Source organism: Neoarius graeffei, chromosome 3 (genome assembly GCF_027579695.1).
Source record: "Neoarius graeffei isolate fNeoGra1 chromosome 3, fNeoGra1.pri, whole genome shotgun sequence".
Lineage (NCBI taxonomy): Eukaryota > Metazoa > Chordata > Actinopteri > Siluriformes > Ariidae > Neoarius > Neoarius graeffei.
Genome location: NC_083571.1, coordinates 63,974,779 through 63,988,823, shown reverse-complemented (window position 1 = coordinate 63,988,823; position 14,045 = coordinate 63,974,779). Strand labels below are relative to the sequence as shown.

General features: G+C 40.2%; 1 protein-coding gene across 1 annotated transcript in view; it reads right to left on the bottom strand.

Moving 5' to 3' along the window:
• Positions 1 to 14,045, bottom strand: part of lrba (LPS-responsive vesicle trafficking, beach and anchor containing) — a 373,382-nt gene that overhangs the window by 246,849 nt on the left and 112,488 nt on the right. The window contains exons 23-25 of the mRNA XM_060917126.1: positions 2,646 to 3,857; positions 1,761 to 1,936; positions 1,537 to 1,690 (exon numbers count right to left, since the gene is read on the bottom strand). Of these exons, the coding sequence (XP_060773109.1) occupies positions 1,537 to 1,690; positions 1,761 to 1,936; positions 2,646 to 3,857 (1,542 nt within the window). The remainder of the gene's footprint in view (positions 1 to 1,536; positions 1,691 to 1,760; positions 1,937 to 2,645; positions 3,858 to 14,045) is intronic.

The following is a 14,045-nucleotide window of genomic DNA, read 5'->3' as shown; positions in this document are numbered from 1 at the left end:
ACCTTCATTATCACCACCACCAATCACCATCACCAATCACCATCATTATCACCACCACCACCACCAATCACCTTCATTATCACCACCACCAATCACCATCACCAATCACCATCATTATCACCACCACCAATCACCATCACCAATCACCATCATTATCACCATCACCACCACCACCACCAATCACCATCACCAATCACCATCATTATCACCATCACCACCACCACCACCAATCACCATCACCAATCACCATCATTATCACCATCACCACCAATCACCATCATCACCACCACTCACCATCATCAACCACCATCACCACAATTCACCATCATTATCACCACCAATCACCACCATCATTATCACCACACCATCAATCACCATCATTATCACCACTACCATTATCATCACCAATCACCATCATTATTACTACCACCACCAATCACATCACCATCACCACATTATCATCACCACCATCAATCACCATCATCACTACCACCAATCAACCACCACATTATCACCATCATTATCACAACCACCACATCACCACCACCACAGCCAGTATCAACATCGTTTTCACCACCATCATTATTATTATTATTATTATTATTATTAATTGTCTGCCAATGTTCATTTTGTCAATGATAATTTTGCCTATAATATTCATTGATGACCTTTTATTTCATGACTAAATTAACAACGTAAATGAAAAAATATTTGACAATGAAATTACAGTGAAATCTCTGTTCATTCTGCCCTGATGGGTAAGCACAAGACGAAATGGCTGGCTCCGTTTGGTCACACAACCTAATTAGGCATATTCATGTTTATATGATATATGAAAGAAGTCTGTGTCCCAGCACTTCTTTTGTTTCTCTTGGCTGCTTACGAAGCAGGTTAATTCTAACAAGCGTGATGCAAAAAACTTCTCAGAGGACAAAAATCTTTAAGCAAAATAACATAACCTTTACTAAGAAGATATTGACAGATACAAATTACAGCTGGTTCATTCAAATTTCAGTCAGAAAACTACGTTCCTCTTGATCTGACTTAATACAACACCCACATCCACGAATGCTAAATGGAATGCACAATATCAGACAGGGGGATGCTGTACACATGTACAACCACTGATGGGGGGGCGGGGGTAACTGCAACAGAAATATCAGTAAGGATCAGGGCCAAACGTTTATATTAAATGATGAACATATTACTAAATTAAAACAAAATGCAAACCTTTACTGAACACCCAGTGCAGTGCAGTAAGTCAGCAGGACATTGACTCGATACATCGTTCAAGGAAAATCCATTACACGATCATCAAACCGTCTGAGAAAATTATGACTACATCAGTGACTAAAATTAAAACCGAGCCCTTGTGACGAAATCTTGACGAAAACAAAAAAAGACTAGAATGTGACTAAAACCAACTACAATTTTCAGTATGTGACTAAGACTAAAGATAAATCTAAAATTTAGCATGAGTCTTATTACACACTCACATAACCAATCACAGCAACACAACACGACGCACACACTGACCGTGGATGAAGTGGCCGCAGAGAGCAGAGGCAGGATTCCTCCAGACGCCATGATCAGATTATCCACCACCTGAGAGATCAGATGCACCGTGTTGTGCACAAAGACCACGTTCTCACTGCTGTTCACAAAGTCCATCACCGTCTTAGTGGAGTGGCTGTCAACACACACACACACAATCAGCAGGGCATAACAATGACAACTGCCTCTGTATTCCCACAACTCACCTCCTCCACATCTGCACATCTGTCTCGATGGAGAAGAGCAGGTCGGTCAACAGGCGCTGGTGCATGTGAGACCACTTGAATTCCGGGATACGGAACATGCTGGAACGAGGGGAGGATGAGGAACCATCTCGGTTCTGTGCTAATGTGCTGGCCGCTGCTTGGGCTTGGCCTCCAACCTGTAGAACCACATTAGCTAGCGTTGAGTTAACAAAATCAAAAGCCACAACTGCCCCTGAGGTAGAACCACAACTGCTCCTGTGCTCAACCACCACAGTCCCTGTGGTAGAGCCACAACTGCCCCTGTGGTAGAGCCACAACAGGCTTCTGTGATAGAGCCACAACAGGCTTCTGTGATAGAGCCACAACAGGCTTCTGTGGTAGAACCACAACTGACTGCGGGGTAGAAACGCAACTGCCCCTGAAACAGAACCACCGCTGACCCTGGGGTAGAACCACAACTGAGCACGTCCTAGACCTACTGCCCATGGGTTTAGCATCAGCAGGAGATAATCTTAGCATAGCACTAACATTTTATAAAACGGCCAGAAAGACAAATTTCTTCCAAAGTACAGTGACCACAATTAGGACAATATTAGCATTTTGTTAGCACAGCTTCAGCAGAGTATCATAGAATAATTAGTGCACGATTCCATCCTGCAGAACTCATCCTCATGTTCTCATACTCTTAGGCTAAGCACTACACGAGCGTTACGATTATAAAAAGTACCCAAAATGAACTGGATAAATACAACAGACAAACTGCACGTTCGCACTGAACGATTTTAAACTCAACAAAACTAGACTTTTAGTGACACTTAAACTGCTTAATCCACATTTTGGCTAACCTGCTAATCAGCGTTAACGTATTGTTAAAAATCAACTTACAGCAGCGGAGGTGTCTTTTAGCTCCAGTCTTTCCGTGTCCATCGCCACGCTGGAGACGTCCAGTCTGGCAATTTGAACATCTTTAGGCTTGAAGCCCGTCTCCGCACTGGGGCTCTCCGGGACACCAGGAGCCTTCACACTGGGGACTCCTTGAGTACTCTGACCGTCCTCCGTCGTGCTAAGGCTCGAACCTTCGTGCGTGCTGGGGCTTTTCTCCGCATTGGGGCCCTCTTGCCTACTTGCGTCCCCCTCAGTGATGGGGCTCACCTCCACACTAGGGCTCTCCTGGACACCGGGGCCCTCTTGTGTACTCGGACCCTCCTCTGAACTGGGGCTTGTCTCCTTACTAGGGCTTCCCTGGACACCAGGATCTTTGTCTGCACTTGGGACCACCTCTGTGCTGGGGCTCACCTCCACATTGGCCTGCACTTCCATGTCTGGACCCTCCTCCGCACTAGGGCTCACCTCTGTCCTGGGGCCCTCCTCTGAAATCTCAGATTTCTTCTCCTCTTTCTCTTTTTTCTCTTCACCATCTCCTTGGACTGAAGTCTCAGAAGTTGACTCAACTACATCTTTCTTTTGAGCCTCACCTCTTTCTAATTCTTTTCCTCCTTCACCTGGGTCAACTTTCATTTCCGTTTCATCTGCAGTTCTGTGTTTATCATCATCTTCATCGTTTTCTGAGATCTTCTCTGCATTGGCTTCCTGGTCAGCTTCTAACTTCTGGCTGCTTGCTTCTGCACTTTTACGAACACCTGCTTCACTCTGGTCTTCATTAACCGATTTATCACCGTCTGTCTCTTCCTCCACAGCTTCTCCTTCCGTTTCCTTTCCTCCTGCCACTTCCGGCTTGTCCTCCTCATTCTTCTTTTTCTCTTTAGATGCCTCCAATTCACCTTCATCCTGTTTCTTCAGAATTGAGGCTTCATCATTTTCTTCCCCCTCTTTCACATCCTCTTCTTCAGCTCTGGCTAAAATGTTTGAAACGGTGACTTGCGCTCTTTCCTCATGTCCGTCATGTTCTCCACAGATCTGTTCGTCCACCTTGAGTTCGATAATGGTGGATGGAGGCTCGACCGGAGTCTCTGCAGAAAACTCACTGTTCCTGCTCGACCCAGAAACGGTTCTGATCTCAGCACCACTGTCAGAACCCATCCGCTGGTATTCGTTATAAACACGGGATAAGCTCTCTTTGTGCTGCTCGAAGGTGACCTGCAAAGAGAAATGGACTTTCTTTCAGCATCAGTACAGTAATGATTCAATCCTGAGGATCCTTAATGATCAGAAACCCCAGTGTCAGTACGAGGAATTTCTTTAAAAAGCAGGATATTCCATTTTTACATTACATTAATAACATTTACAGTCTTTATACCAAGGTTTTACCAAGGTTTAAATTATTACAAAAGATTCCATGTGTTCTATCCACCATGTTTGTTAAACTTGAACAGAATTATAGGACTGCCTTTTTTTCTTTTTAACAAAGACGCATGCAATGCAGCATTCAATCTGTCCAAATTAAGGACATCTTGGAAGACAGTCTTCTCAAAAAAAAAAGGAAGAAAAAGTGAGGAAGAAAAGAAGAAAAACTCTGAAGAAGGAAGAAAGGAATGAAAAACATTGAGGGAGGAAAGGAGGACAGAAGTAAGAAAGAAAAAATGATAAAAGAAGGAAGTAAGTGAGGAAGATAGGGAGTTACAGAGCTGAGCTCCTTGTGGATGGATGGGTGGATGGAATAATTGAGGAAAGAAAAAGGTATGTGAGGAAGGAAGAAAGAAGGTGAGAAAGGACAGAAGGAAAGAAATGTATGTGAGGAAGCAAGAAAGGAAGGAAGTCACAAAAGTAAGGAGGTTAGGAAGGAAGGAAGGAAGGAAGGAAGGAAGGAAGGAAGGAAGGAAAAAATTGAGGAAAGAGGTATGTGAGGAAGGAAGGAAGGAAGGAAGGAAGGAAGGAAGGAAGGAAGGAAGGAAGGAAGGAAGGAAGGAAGGGTAAAATTGAGTAAAGAACGAGGTATGTGAGAAAGGAAGGAAGAAAGGAGCTTAGAAAGGAAAGAAGGACAGAAGGAAGGAAGAAACAAAGGTAAATATTTAAAGACACAAAGCATGATGAAAGGAATAAAAAGAAGAAATAAGAAAGGTGCTTCCTTCACCAAAGACTTTTTTTTACACCATGTGTAAGTGACATTAGTGAAGATTCACAAGGGCCTTATTCAGTAAATGTGTTTGTCCTGGATTTCTCCTTCCTTCATCTCCTAATGAGCCAAAAACGGAGCGCATGTTTAAGCAAAGCTCCTGGTCAGCTTCTGTACAGCAGATTATGACCATCATCATCGCTATCATTATCACCAGTATCACCATCACCACCACTAGCACCACCACCATCACTAATCACCACCACCATCATCACAATCACCACCACATCATCATCACTATCACCACCACCATCATCACTATCACCACCACCACCATCACTATCACCACCACCACCACCATCACCATCTCAATCACCACCACCATCATCACTATCACCACCACAATCACCATCACAATCACCACCGCCATCACCACCACCACCATCATCACTATCACCACCATCACTATCACCACCATCACCATTATCACCACCACCACCATCATCATCACCACCATCACAATCACCACCACCATCATCATCACTATCACCACTATCACCACCAGGCAAATTTCCCCAATATTTAGTCAATGTAGTTTATTAGTCAATTGTTTTATCCTACTTCATTGTCTGTTTTGTTAAAGTTTTCTGTTTTACATTAATTTGCTGCTGCAACACTGTAATTTCCCTTTGGGGATCAACCAACCAACCAACCAACCAACCAACCAACCAACCAACCAATCAATTTCAATGGAAACAAAAAGTCTATACTATAGACTGGCTTTGTACTGCTACTCTATAGTATAGCCAGGAACTGGCTTTTTATGGCTGGAGAATTTTAAGGCTATAGACTCTATAGCCTTAAAATTCTCCAGCCATAAAAAGCCAGTTCCTGCTGAGATTATAAATGCAGTCTGTATACAGTACCAGAGGAATAAGAGGAGAAGAAATAGAAGTGTGAGGAATAACTGTACAAACAAACGAGAGCAGCTCAATAAACACTGACGTTACCACACAAATGCACCCGGGAGCAGCGCAAAAAAAGCACCACAATACTGCAGGTTCTACGTGACAAATGAGTGTAACCTATTGCGGAAATGTCTCTATGGACAATCACTCGGCAAAATAACAGGGAGGAGGGGAAGAAGAAGAAGAGAAAAAAAAAAAAGAGTCGATTCGCGCTCAGGCACCAATTAGCAGCAGACGGTTTGGCAAAGCCCATCTAATTTACAACCCTCCATTTATCACAAAACACAGACAGAAAGTCAAACACACCGCTGGGAGAAAGAGAACACACACCCACACACACACACGGACATTTGCATTTCGCAGAAAGCCCCTGATTATTTGTAATTAATTTGCGGTTATTGTGCTAAATTAGCGTGCTAGCAGGCAGGTCGTTAATCTTCTCGCGGGTGTGATTGGTAATCCATACTCAAGGTGGTGTGTGTGTGTCAGTGCATGGATGCCCTTTAAACCCACGTTAGCACGGCCATTAGTTCACACCTAATTTGACATTTAACATTTAGACATTAAAGCCGAACGAATTTCATACAGAAATAATTTCCTACACGTTTATCAACATTCATGATAGAATTATGTTTTTGAAAATGTTACTATATTACAAAAACTTCATTTTAGTCCTTGTGACTTGGTTAGGGTGGGCGATGTGACAAAAATATTGTATCACGATTCTTGAAAAGATTTCTACGACACACATCATGAGATACAAGTTTGTGGACAATTTCTGAGCAAAACCAAATCATCGTGTTGCAGTGGAAAAAAAAAAATTATGATAGTGTTATTTAACGTCTGTAAAAATTATTTATTTGTGGGGTTTTTTTTTTTAGATTTTAAAAATGACATTTAAAGATAGACAGACAGACAGACAGACAGACAGACAGACAGACAGACAGCACTGAAAAGGGGAAAATGTAAAAATCTGTGATATTTATTTACTCGTTCATTTTATTATTTTTAAGCAAATTTTAATCAGGTATGTTGCTTCCGATCAGTTTGTAATTCGCAAAAAAAGTAAATATTACAAAATACCATCGCATCACTAATATGGCATCATTCATCACAATACTGATATTATATCATATCGCCCAGCCCGAGTGACGGATCTGTCCATGTGGACTGGATTAGATCACAAATAACCCTTTCATATTGTTCTTAATAATCAAAATCATGAAAATTAATGTGTTAAATATATGCATAAATATTACAGAAATTCACTCAAAATCAAATATTAATACAAAAATAGCTTTAAAGGGAAATTATTACTATCGGTTATATCGCAACATGTCAGTAGCTGATCTCTGCCATCTGTCTGGTACCACTAGACTGGGATGGACTGGACTTTCCTCAGGATGTGTGCCGGTCCTAACAGAGCTGAATGGTGGAGGATGTTTATTCTCTTTGGGTGAACTCCCAGCAAAGCTAGCCTTTCAGTAAGCAGATACTTTGCACCAAGAGCACTGATCACTACTGGGATCACTTCTGCTCGAGTTTGCCGCATCTTATTAATCTCCATTGCCAGATCTTGGTATTTAGCTATCTTCTCCGTCTCCTCATCCTTCATTATAAAATCTCCAGGCACTGCCACATCGATAATAATGGTTTCACTGTTCCTCTTATCTACTACAACAATATCAGGCCTCCGAGCTTCTATCACTTTCTCACTTCTGATGTTGAAATCCAATAGTTTTGTTCTCCAGTACCGGTTCTGCACCGTGATCATGTGATCGAATCCATACTTCTCGCATAATTCCCAGTGAATCAGTGACCACTTTGTCATGTCTCTTTTTATAAATCTGTCTGGGCCAACTTGCTGCATTCACCGAGAATATGCATAACTGTCTCATCTCTTTCACCGCACAGTCTATATTTCTTTCTTCCTCCTTCTTTCATTATTGTTACCTTGTAGCTACGTGTAGGTAATACATGGTCTTGCGCAGCCATTAACAATCCTTCTGTTGCCTTCTTCATAAATCCTGTTTTCAGCCATCTCCAAGATGGCTTATTATTATTATTACTATTATTACCAGGGCTTTGAACCAGAATTTTTTTCCTATTGGTTCGTTCCGAACAGAAACGGAATTTTAACGTTTCCGGTTTTGGGTTCCACCATTAAATAGATGTTCCCGAACCGGTTAGAACAAAAAAATTTCGTTCCCGGAACGGTTAATTACGTTCCCTGTCAGCGGTTTAACAAATGGCTATAAAATTATGTCTCTGTCTCATCCAGCTTAAGCCAAATGTAGGCTAATTCTATTACAACCTTCATTAAATAAGACAAGAAATAATTCAAATCAATTATTATTTCAAATGTTGGCGATTTGGATTCTCAGTATGTCTTCCCATCTACACAAACAGAAAAAGTGCCAAAAATGAAAGATAATTCGTTTAGTGTGTTACCAAAGGCGAGTCAGGCCCTATAGAGGGCTACCGCATGACGTCACCGCGCCGCGAGATTTTGTTAGGCGCCATATTGGAAGACCAAGTACACATCTATGCAAGTACATACATACATAAAACAAACTACACCTGAAATGTAGCCAGGGCCGGTTCTGCCCTAATCTGGACCCGGGTGCAACATCGCGCAAACCCCCCCCCAAAAAACAAAAACAAAACACCAGTCTAAATCAGGACAACCATCACATAACTATAACTATAAACATTTTATATCAACTATTTTAACTAAATGGGCTATAATAAATAAGCCTGCAGGCAGCCACGGCAGGCTGCCTCAGAAAAGTAACCATTCAATGACGCAACTGAAAGCCTGCAGCCACGGCGGGCTGCCTTAAAAAGTAACCATTTGTCCTACCTTAAAACTCGTTTTGCATTTTCTGCCTCCTTTTTTGTATTTTCAACCCTCCGTTTATTTTCTTTCCTTTTCTGAAAACCCGATTTGTGTCCAGACATTTTTTTCTGCTACCAACGAACTAACTCGTCAGGTCTCGTCTCTCGAGTCCGCGATGATTCCCGTGGGAAGGGCAACAACTGATACATTTTTACAAACAGCCAATAGGGAGGTTGCATCGTTCAGGCTTCTTTGCTCAGACACTCAGTAATGGAGACGTGATAGTAGTCCACCCTCCCGCTCTCTCCATTCAGTCAGCGAACGTCACACAGGAAGTGAACCCCAGCGGGTCATAGAAACTTGCGCAGGAGAAGAATGGCTTTTTTATTTGTAGGCTACGGAAACTTTGAGGAACGAAATAAAAACCGGTATTAACCAGTTACCATTATTTTTAATAAGCGTTTCTGTTCCGGAACATAAAAAATAATAAAGTTTCTGGTTTCGTTTCTGTTCCATGTGAAATAGAAAAAGTTCCCGGTTTTCGTTTTCGTTCCTTGAACCGGTTCAAAGCCCTGATTATTACTACTTTTTTTGCTATTTGAAAAGCCCTGGTGTAAAAAAAAAGAAAATGAGAACTTGCACCAAATAAACATTATACACAAATCATTATTATTATTAAGTCAAGTCAAGTTTATTTGTACAGCGCTTTTAAAGGGGAACAGAGGGCAGTATATAGAGTAAATATAACAATAAAACACACATTAACGAACCTTATTCAAGACTTACAAAAGTTTTTTGTTCTAAGGTTGGAAAGTTATAGTGTTTTGAAAGTAGCTCGAGCAAACTATTTCCGCAGTTTGAACAGCCCGCCATGATCTTAATTTTATCCAATCAGGATGCACGTTCATTTTCTCTGCGAAATACTCATGACGCATGTATGTGCCCAGTTGTGTTGGCTCATTGAGGTTGGGACTAGCACGTGTGAATCGGAAAGTAGGATGAATTGTAAGTGATCGGCTACACAATGCCACAGTGTGTTGCTTTCGGGTGTAATAACAGGACCGATCGAAAGCATAACGATCCTCCAGACGTATCTTTTCACTCGTTTCCGCTGAAAAACACCAAGCGAGTTCGAGCTTTCTTCTCTTCTTTCGTCATCACCGGAGTCGAGAGTACCTCTCCTAGGTTCAAACTGGTACCCTTCTAAGCCATAGCCTGCTTGCAGTGTGTCTTGCGGGATCTCTTCGTATGATTCGACAGAGCTGTCGCTTTCACTTGATGCGCCCGACGCCATGATTACACGCTTCTCTCCTAGTGCAGTGGGTAGGGCTGACGTCACGGTCTTTTAAAAATGGCGACTCTTGTGCCGTTTAGCGTACCGACTATTATATTTTAAATTACCAAGACATTTCGTTGTTTTCTAGTATATAAATTTGATAGAATACTTAAGAATACGTTACTTTGTCACATCAGCAACTGTATATATTATATTTGATACCCCTTTAACAATAAACATTGTCACAAAGCAGCTTTACAGAATTTGAACGACTTAAAACATGAGAATTTTATCCCTAATCTATCCCCACTGAGCAAGCCTGTGGCGACGGTGGCAAGGAAAAACTCCCTCAAACGACATGAGGAAGAAACCTCAAGAGGAACCAGACTCACAAGGGAACCCATCCTCATTTGGGTGATAACAGACAGCATGACTATAACATTAACAGTTTTAACATTATTATTATTACTACACTACAGTGCTGTTAAATTCTCCATTCTGATTGGTCTGATTGTGTTGACTCATTTTCTATAAACAGCACAAACCCCAGTTCTGGCTATAAATCAGATCACAGGTTTATATTTAACACACCCGGTCTAATACACTATCACTTCTACGGTATAGCAACCAGGATTTGTATGATGGATGCTCCACATAAAAAGATTTTTTATTTTTTTTAAGTGTGTAATTCTTGACATCGTGATGTTTTCTGGTCAGCACTTTGTAACAGTCAAGAAAGTACGTTTTCCAGATTTACACTTTGCAGTTTCATAAATGTTCCAAAAGATTTCATGTAACTATAGACGGTTAAAAAGTACAACCAGTTTAGTACTGCATTGGTATAAGAGGAATAAAGCACTTCAATACATGCTGTTATCAAGGGGGGGGGAAAAAAAAAAAAAACTTTGGCTCGGGAGCAGTAACTCTGTTTCATTACACATCAAAAGTAGTTGATCATTTTCCTGTAACAGCATGGCACAAAGTGTTTTATTCCTTATTTATTTATTGCTGTGGTTCAGAACGATTCAAAGAAACATTGTTCAAAATGCTGGGCCTCAAATTAAATAGTCGCTCGCTTGTTTTTCTGCTCTAACAATCTGCTGTGGCCTTACGTTTCTGAAAGTGCTGACGTCATATGAAAAGCATCCTACGGATAGTGCGTGTGTGTGTTGTGGAGATCAAATTACGCATGAAAAAAAAAATACCCTGTACAAATGCAGTCATGTAGTGGGCGACACACAGTCAACATAATTCAATTGAAACCCATTTAGCTCCGGAGTGGGGGGGTGGGGGGCAAAAAAAAAAATAGGACCACTGTGACGTGAGCGGCATGGAGATATCAGCCGGATTTATGCTCGGCGCTCAGATCAGGCGGCGTAATGCAAATCACCTTTACACAGAGGCATGATGGGAAAGAAAAGGAGTGATGTGGAGCAGAAAGCATGACATTTATTTTATTAGTGTGTAATATAATTTACTCTGCTGCATAATCACTCCATTCTGAGGCGCCCTGTGCGTCTGAGGCGGCTCCTCTCCAGTCTACTGCTCGAGCAACGACAATACACAAAATTATTATTATTATTATTACTACTACTATTATTATTATTATTATTATTGTGACTCTCTTACCCAAGGATATTATTTTATAATATCTGTCCTATCGTACATGGAGAACATTTCTCACACCAACACCTGTGCATATTTATTAGATACAGTGACATGATTTACAGTTTTATACACAGATTTATGATATACTGTGTATTTATAGTTAGCAGAGTATTGCACGGAGTTGCACAGACTCTTATTATATTTAAACCGCTGTACATATTACTGTTTTAATATCTACAGGAGTATTAAATACAGGACACAGAGAATTGTAAAGGTTTGAGTGTAGGATTTCAAATTATAAAAATATATTACTGAGATCAATATGCTATGAGGTGTATTATGGTTTAATATATTCATACGTACACAGTACGAAGATAATTTTTTTATAGGTTTATAGATTATGTACTGTAACAAAGTGCTGAAAAGGTTTGCCTAAGACTATTATTTTCAATATTAAATATATTGTAACGGTAACTATATATACATAAGGCATGTAATGATGAAAAAATAAATTGTGCAATGATAAATCATGATACAAATTTGTTACGATTCGAATCAATGACATTTAAAAAAAAAAAGGCTGTGTAATCTCTTAGTTTTTCCGCGGTCTAATTGTGTTGTTGAGACAGAAGAGAGTGCAATAACGTACAACAGCAGGAATGCATGTGACTTCACCGAAGGCAGAAGTAATACAGCTCTAATGCTGAGAAAATGCACACAAAAAAAGGATCAAAAATGTGAAAGAGCCGTTATGTGATTGTCTATACAAACAGATTTCACAAGAAATCAGAGCTCTCTTCTTACAGACTGCTGAAAGATAAAGAAAAGGGAAGCAAATGGAGAAAGTACAAAAAATGTTCATAAATGTGGGCAAATTATTGCTGGTTATTAAGAAAATGAAACAAAAGGATTTTTTTCTAAATTTAACAAAAGGAATATTTAAGTTGATAAAGAATAGGAAAATAAAATGTTGCAATAAATGTTTTTTTGTGAATAATATTTTCTTCATTTACACATCGTACACACAGTATTCTAAATTATTTCATACACAGTAATACTGTATAAGCTTGTGGAGCATTTTAGATGTTATGGTCAGTATTCACTATATTCTTCTACACCTCTTCTTTTTATATGGTTTTATTATATACAGCATATATAAATTATTATATACAGTACATATAAACTGTTTATAAAGAGGATTCGATACATTGATAGTACTAAATGCAGTGATGCATGAAGTATTGTCTCAGCTTGAATAGGATTTTAACAGAAACATGAAGTTTATCTTCGAGTGGTAAGCATAAGGTGCAATGTTCTTTATATTATATGAACGCATCCACACACACACAAAAAAAGGCAAGTTAATCAAAGCATTTTAATTTTTGAACCGGTTCACCATTTTGACAACGTGCGTCCAGTCAGTGGGAAAACACTGGGGATGATGTCATCAGAGTGAAATATCGTAGATTATGATACATACAGGACACTTTTTTTGATGGAATAAAAACATGTGTTCTATTCCCTTCTAGCGGGTTTCATTCATTTGGTTTGATAGCATGCAATATTGTTAGCATCTCGCTTATCCTACATGCATTATGTCACTCTACCCAATGGAGAATGAGGGACGAATATGGTTTACGATATTGCATGGTTGTCAAGACAACATGACATCACACGTCGGACACGTAAAACTTCCACACTAGCGCGTGACTGTGACAATTTGTAAACAAACATGGCCGCCAGGTTTGCGTCATTAAATATGGTTTTTAAGATTTTGAGAGAATTTTGAAAGAGAAAGATGTGTTGAACACCTGAAAGGAATGTGTACATATTATAATAATAATAATAATAATAATAATAATAATAATCTCATCTCATTATCTCTAGCCGCTTTATCCTGCTCTACAGGGTCGCAGGCAAGCTGGAGCCTATCCCAGCTGACTACGGGTGAAAGGCGGGGTACACCCTGGACAAGTCGCCAGGTCATCACAGGGCTGACACATAGACACAGACAACCATTCACACTCACATTCACACCTACGCTCAATTTAGAGTCACCAGTTAACCTAACCTGCATGTCTTTGGACTGTGGGGGAAACCGGAGCACCCGGAGGAAACCCACACGGACACGGGGAGAACATGCAAACTCCACACAGAAAGGCCCTCGCCGGCCACGGGGCTCGAACCCGGACCTTCTTGCTGTGAGGCGACAGCACTAACCACTACACCACAGTGCCGCCCCAATAATAATAATAATAATAATAATAATAATATTATTATTATTATTATTATTATTATTATTGGCTGGCTTTTTTCCGTCTTCAACTCATTCAACATCATGCTAGCTGAATGGAATATCTCTGATATACCGCTCAACGACAGCCAATATTATTTACATACGTCACTCAGGTCCGCGATGTATTTTGCATGAAGAATGAGTTTTTCAACACAAGAAGATAAAGTTTATGTCTTCAAGCCAACGTGTGATTTTCTTTTTATTATATCGACACATTCACAGACAAAAAGTCCCCAAATTTATCAAAACAATTCAGTGATTTCCTCACGAGTGACGGAGAGAGAT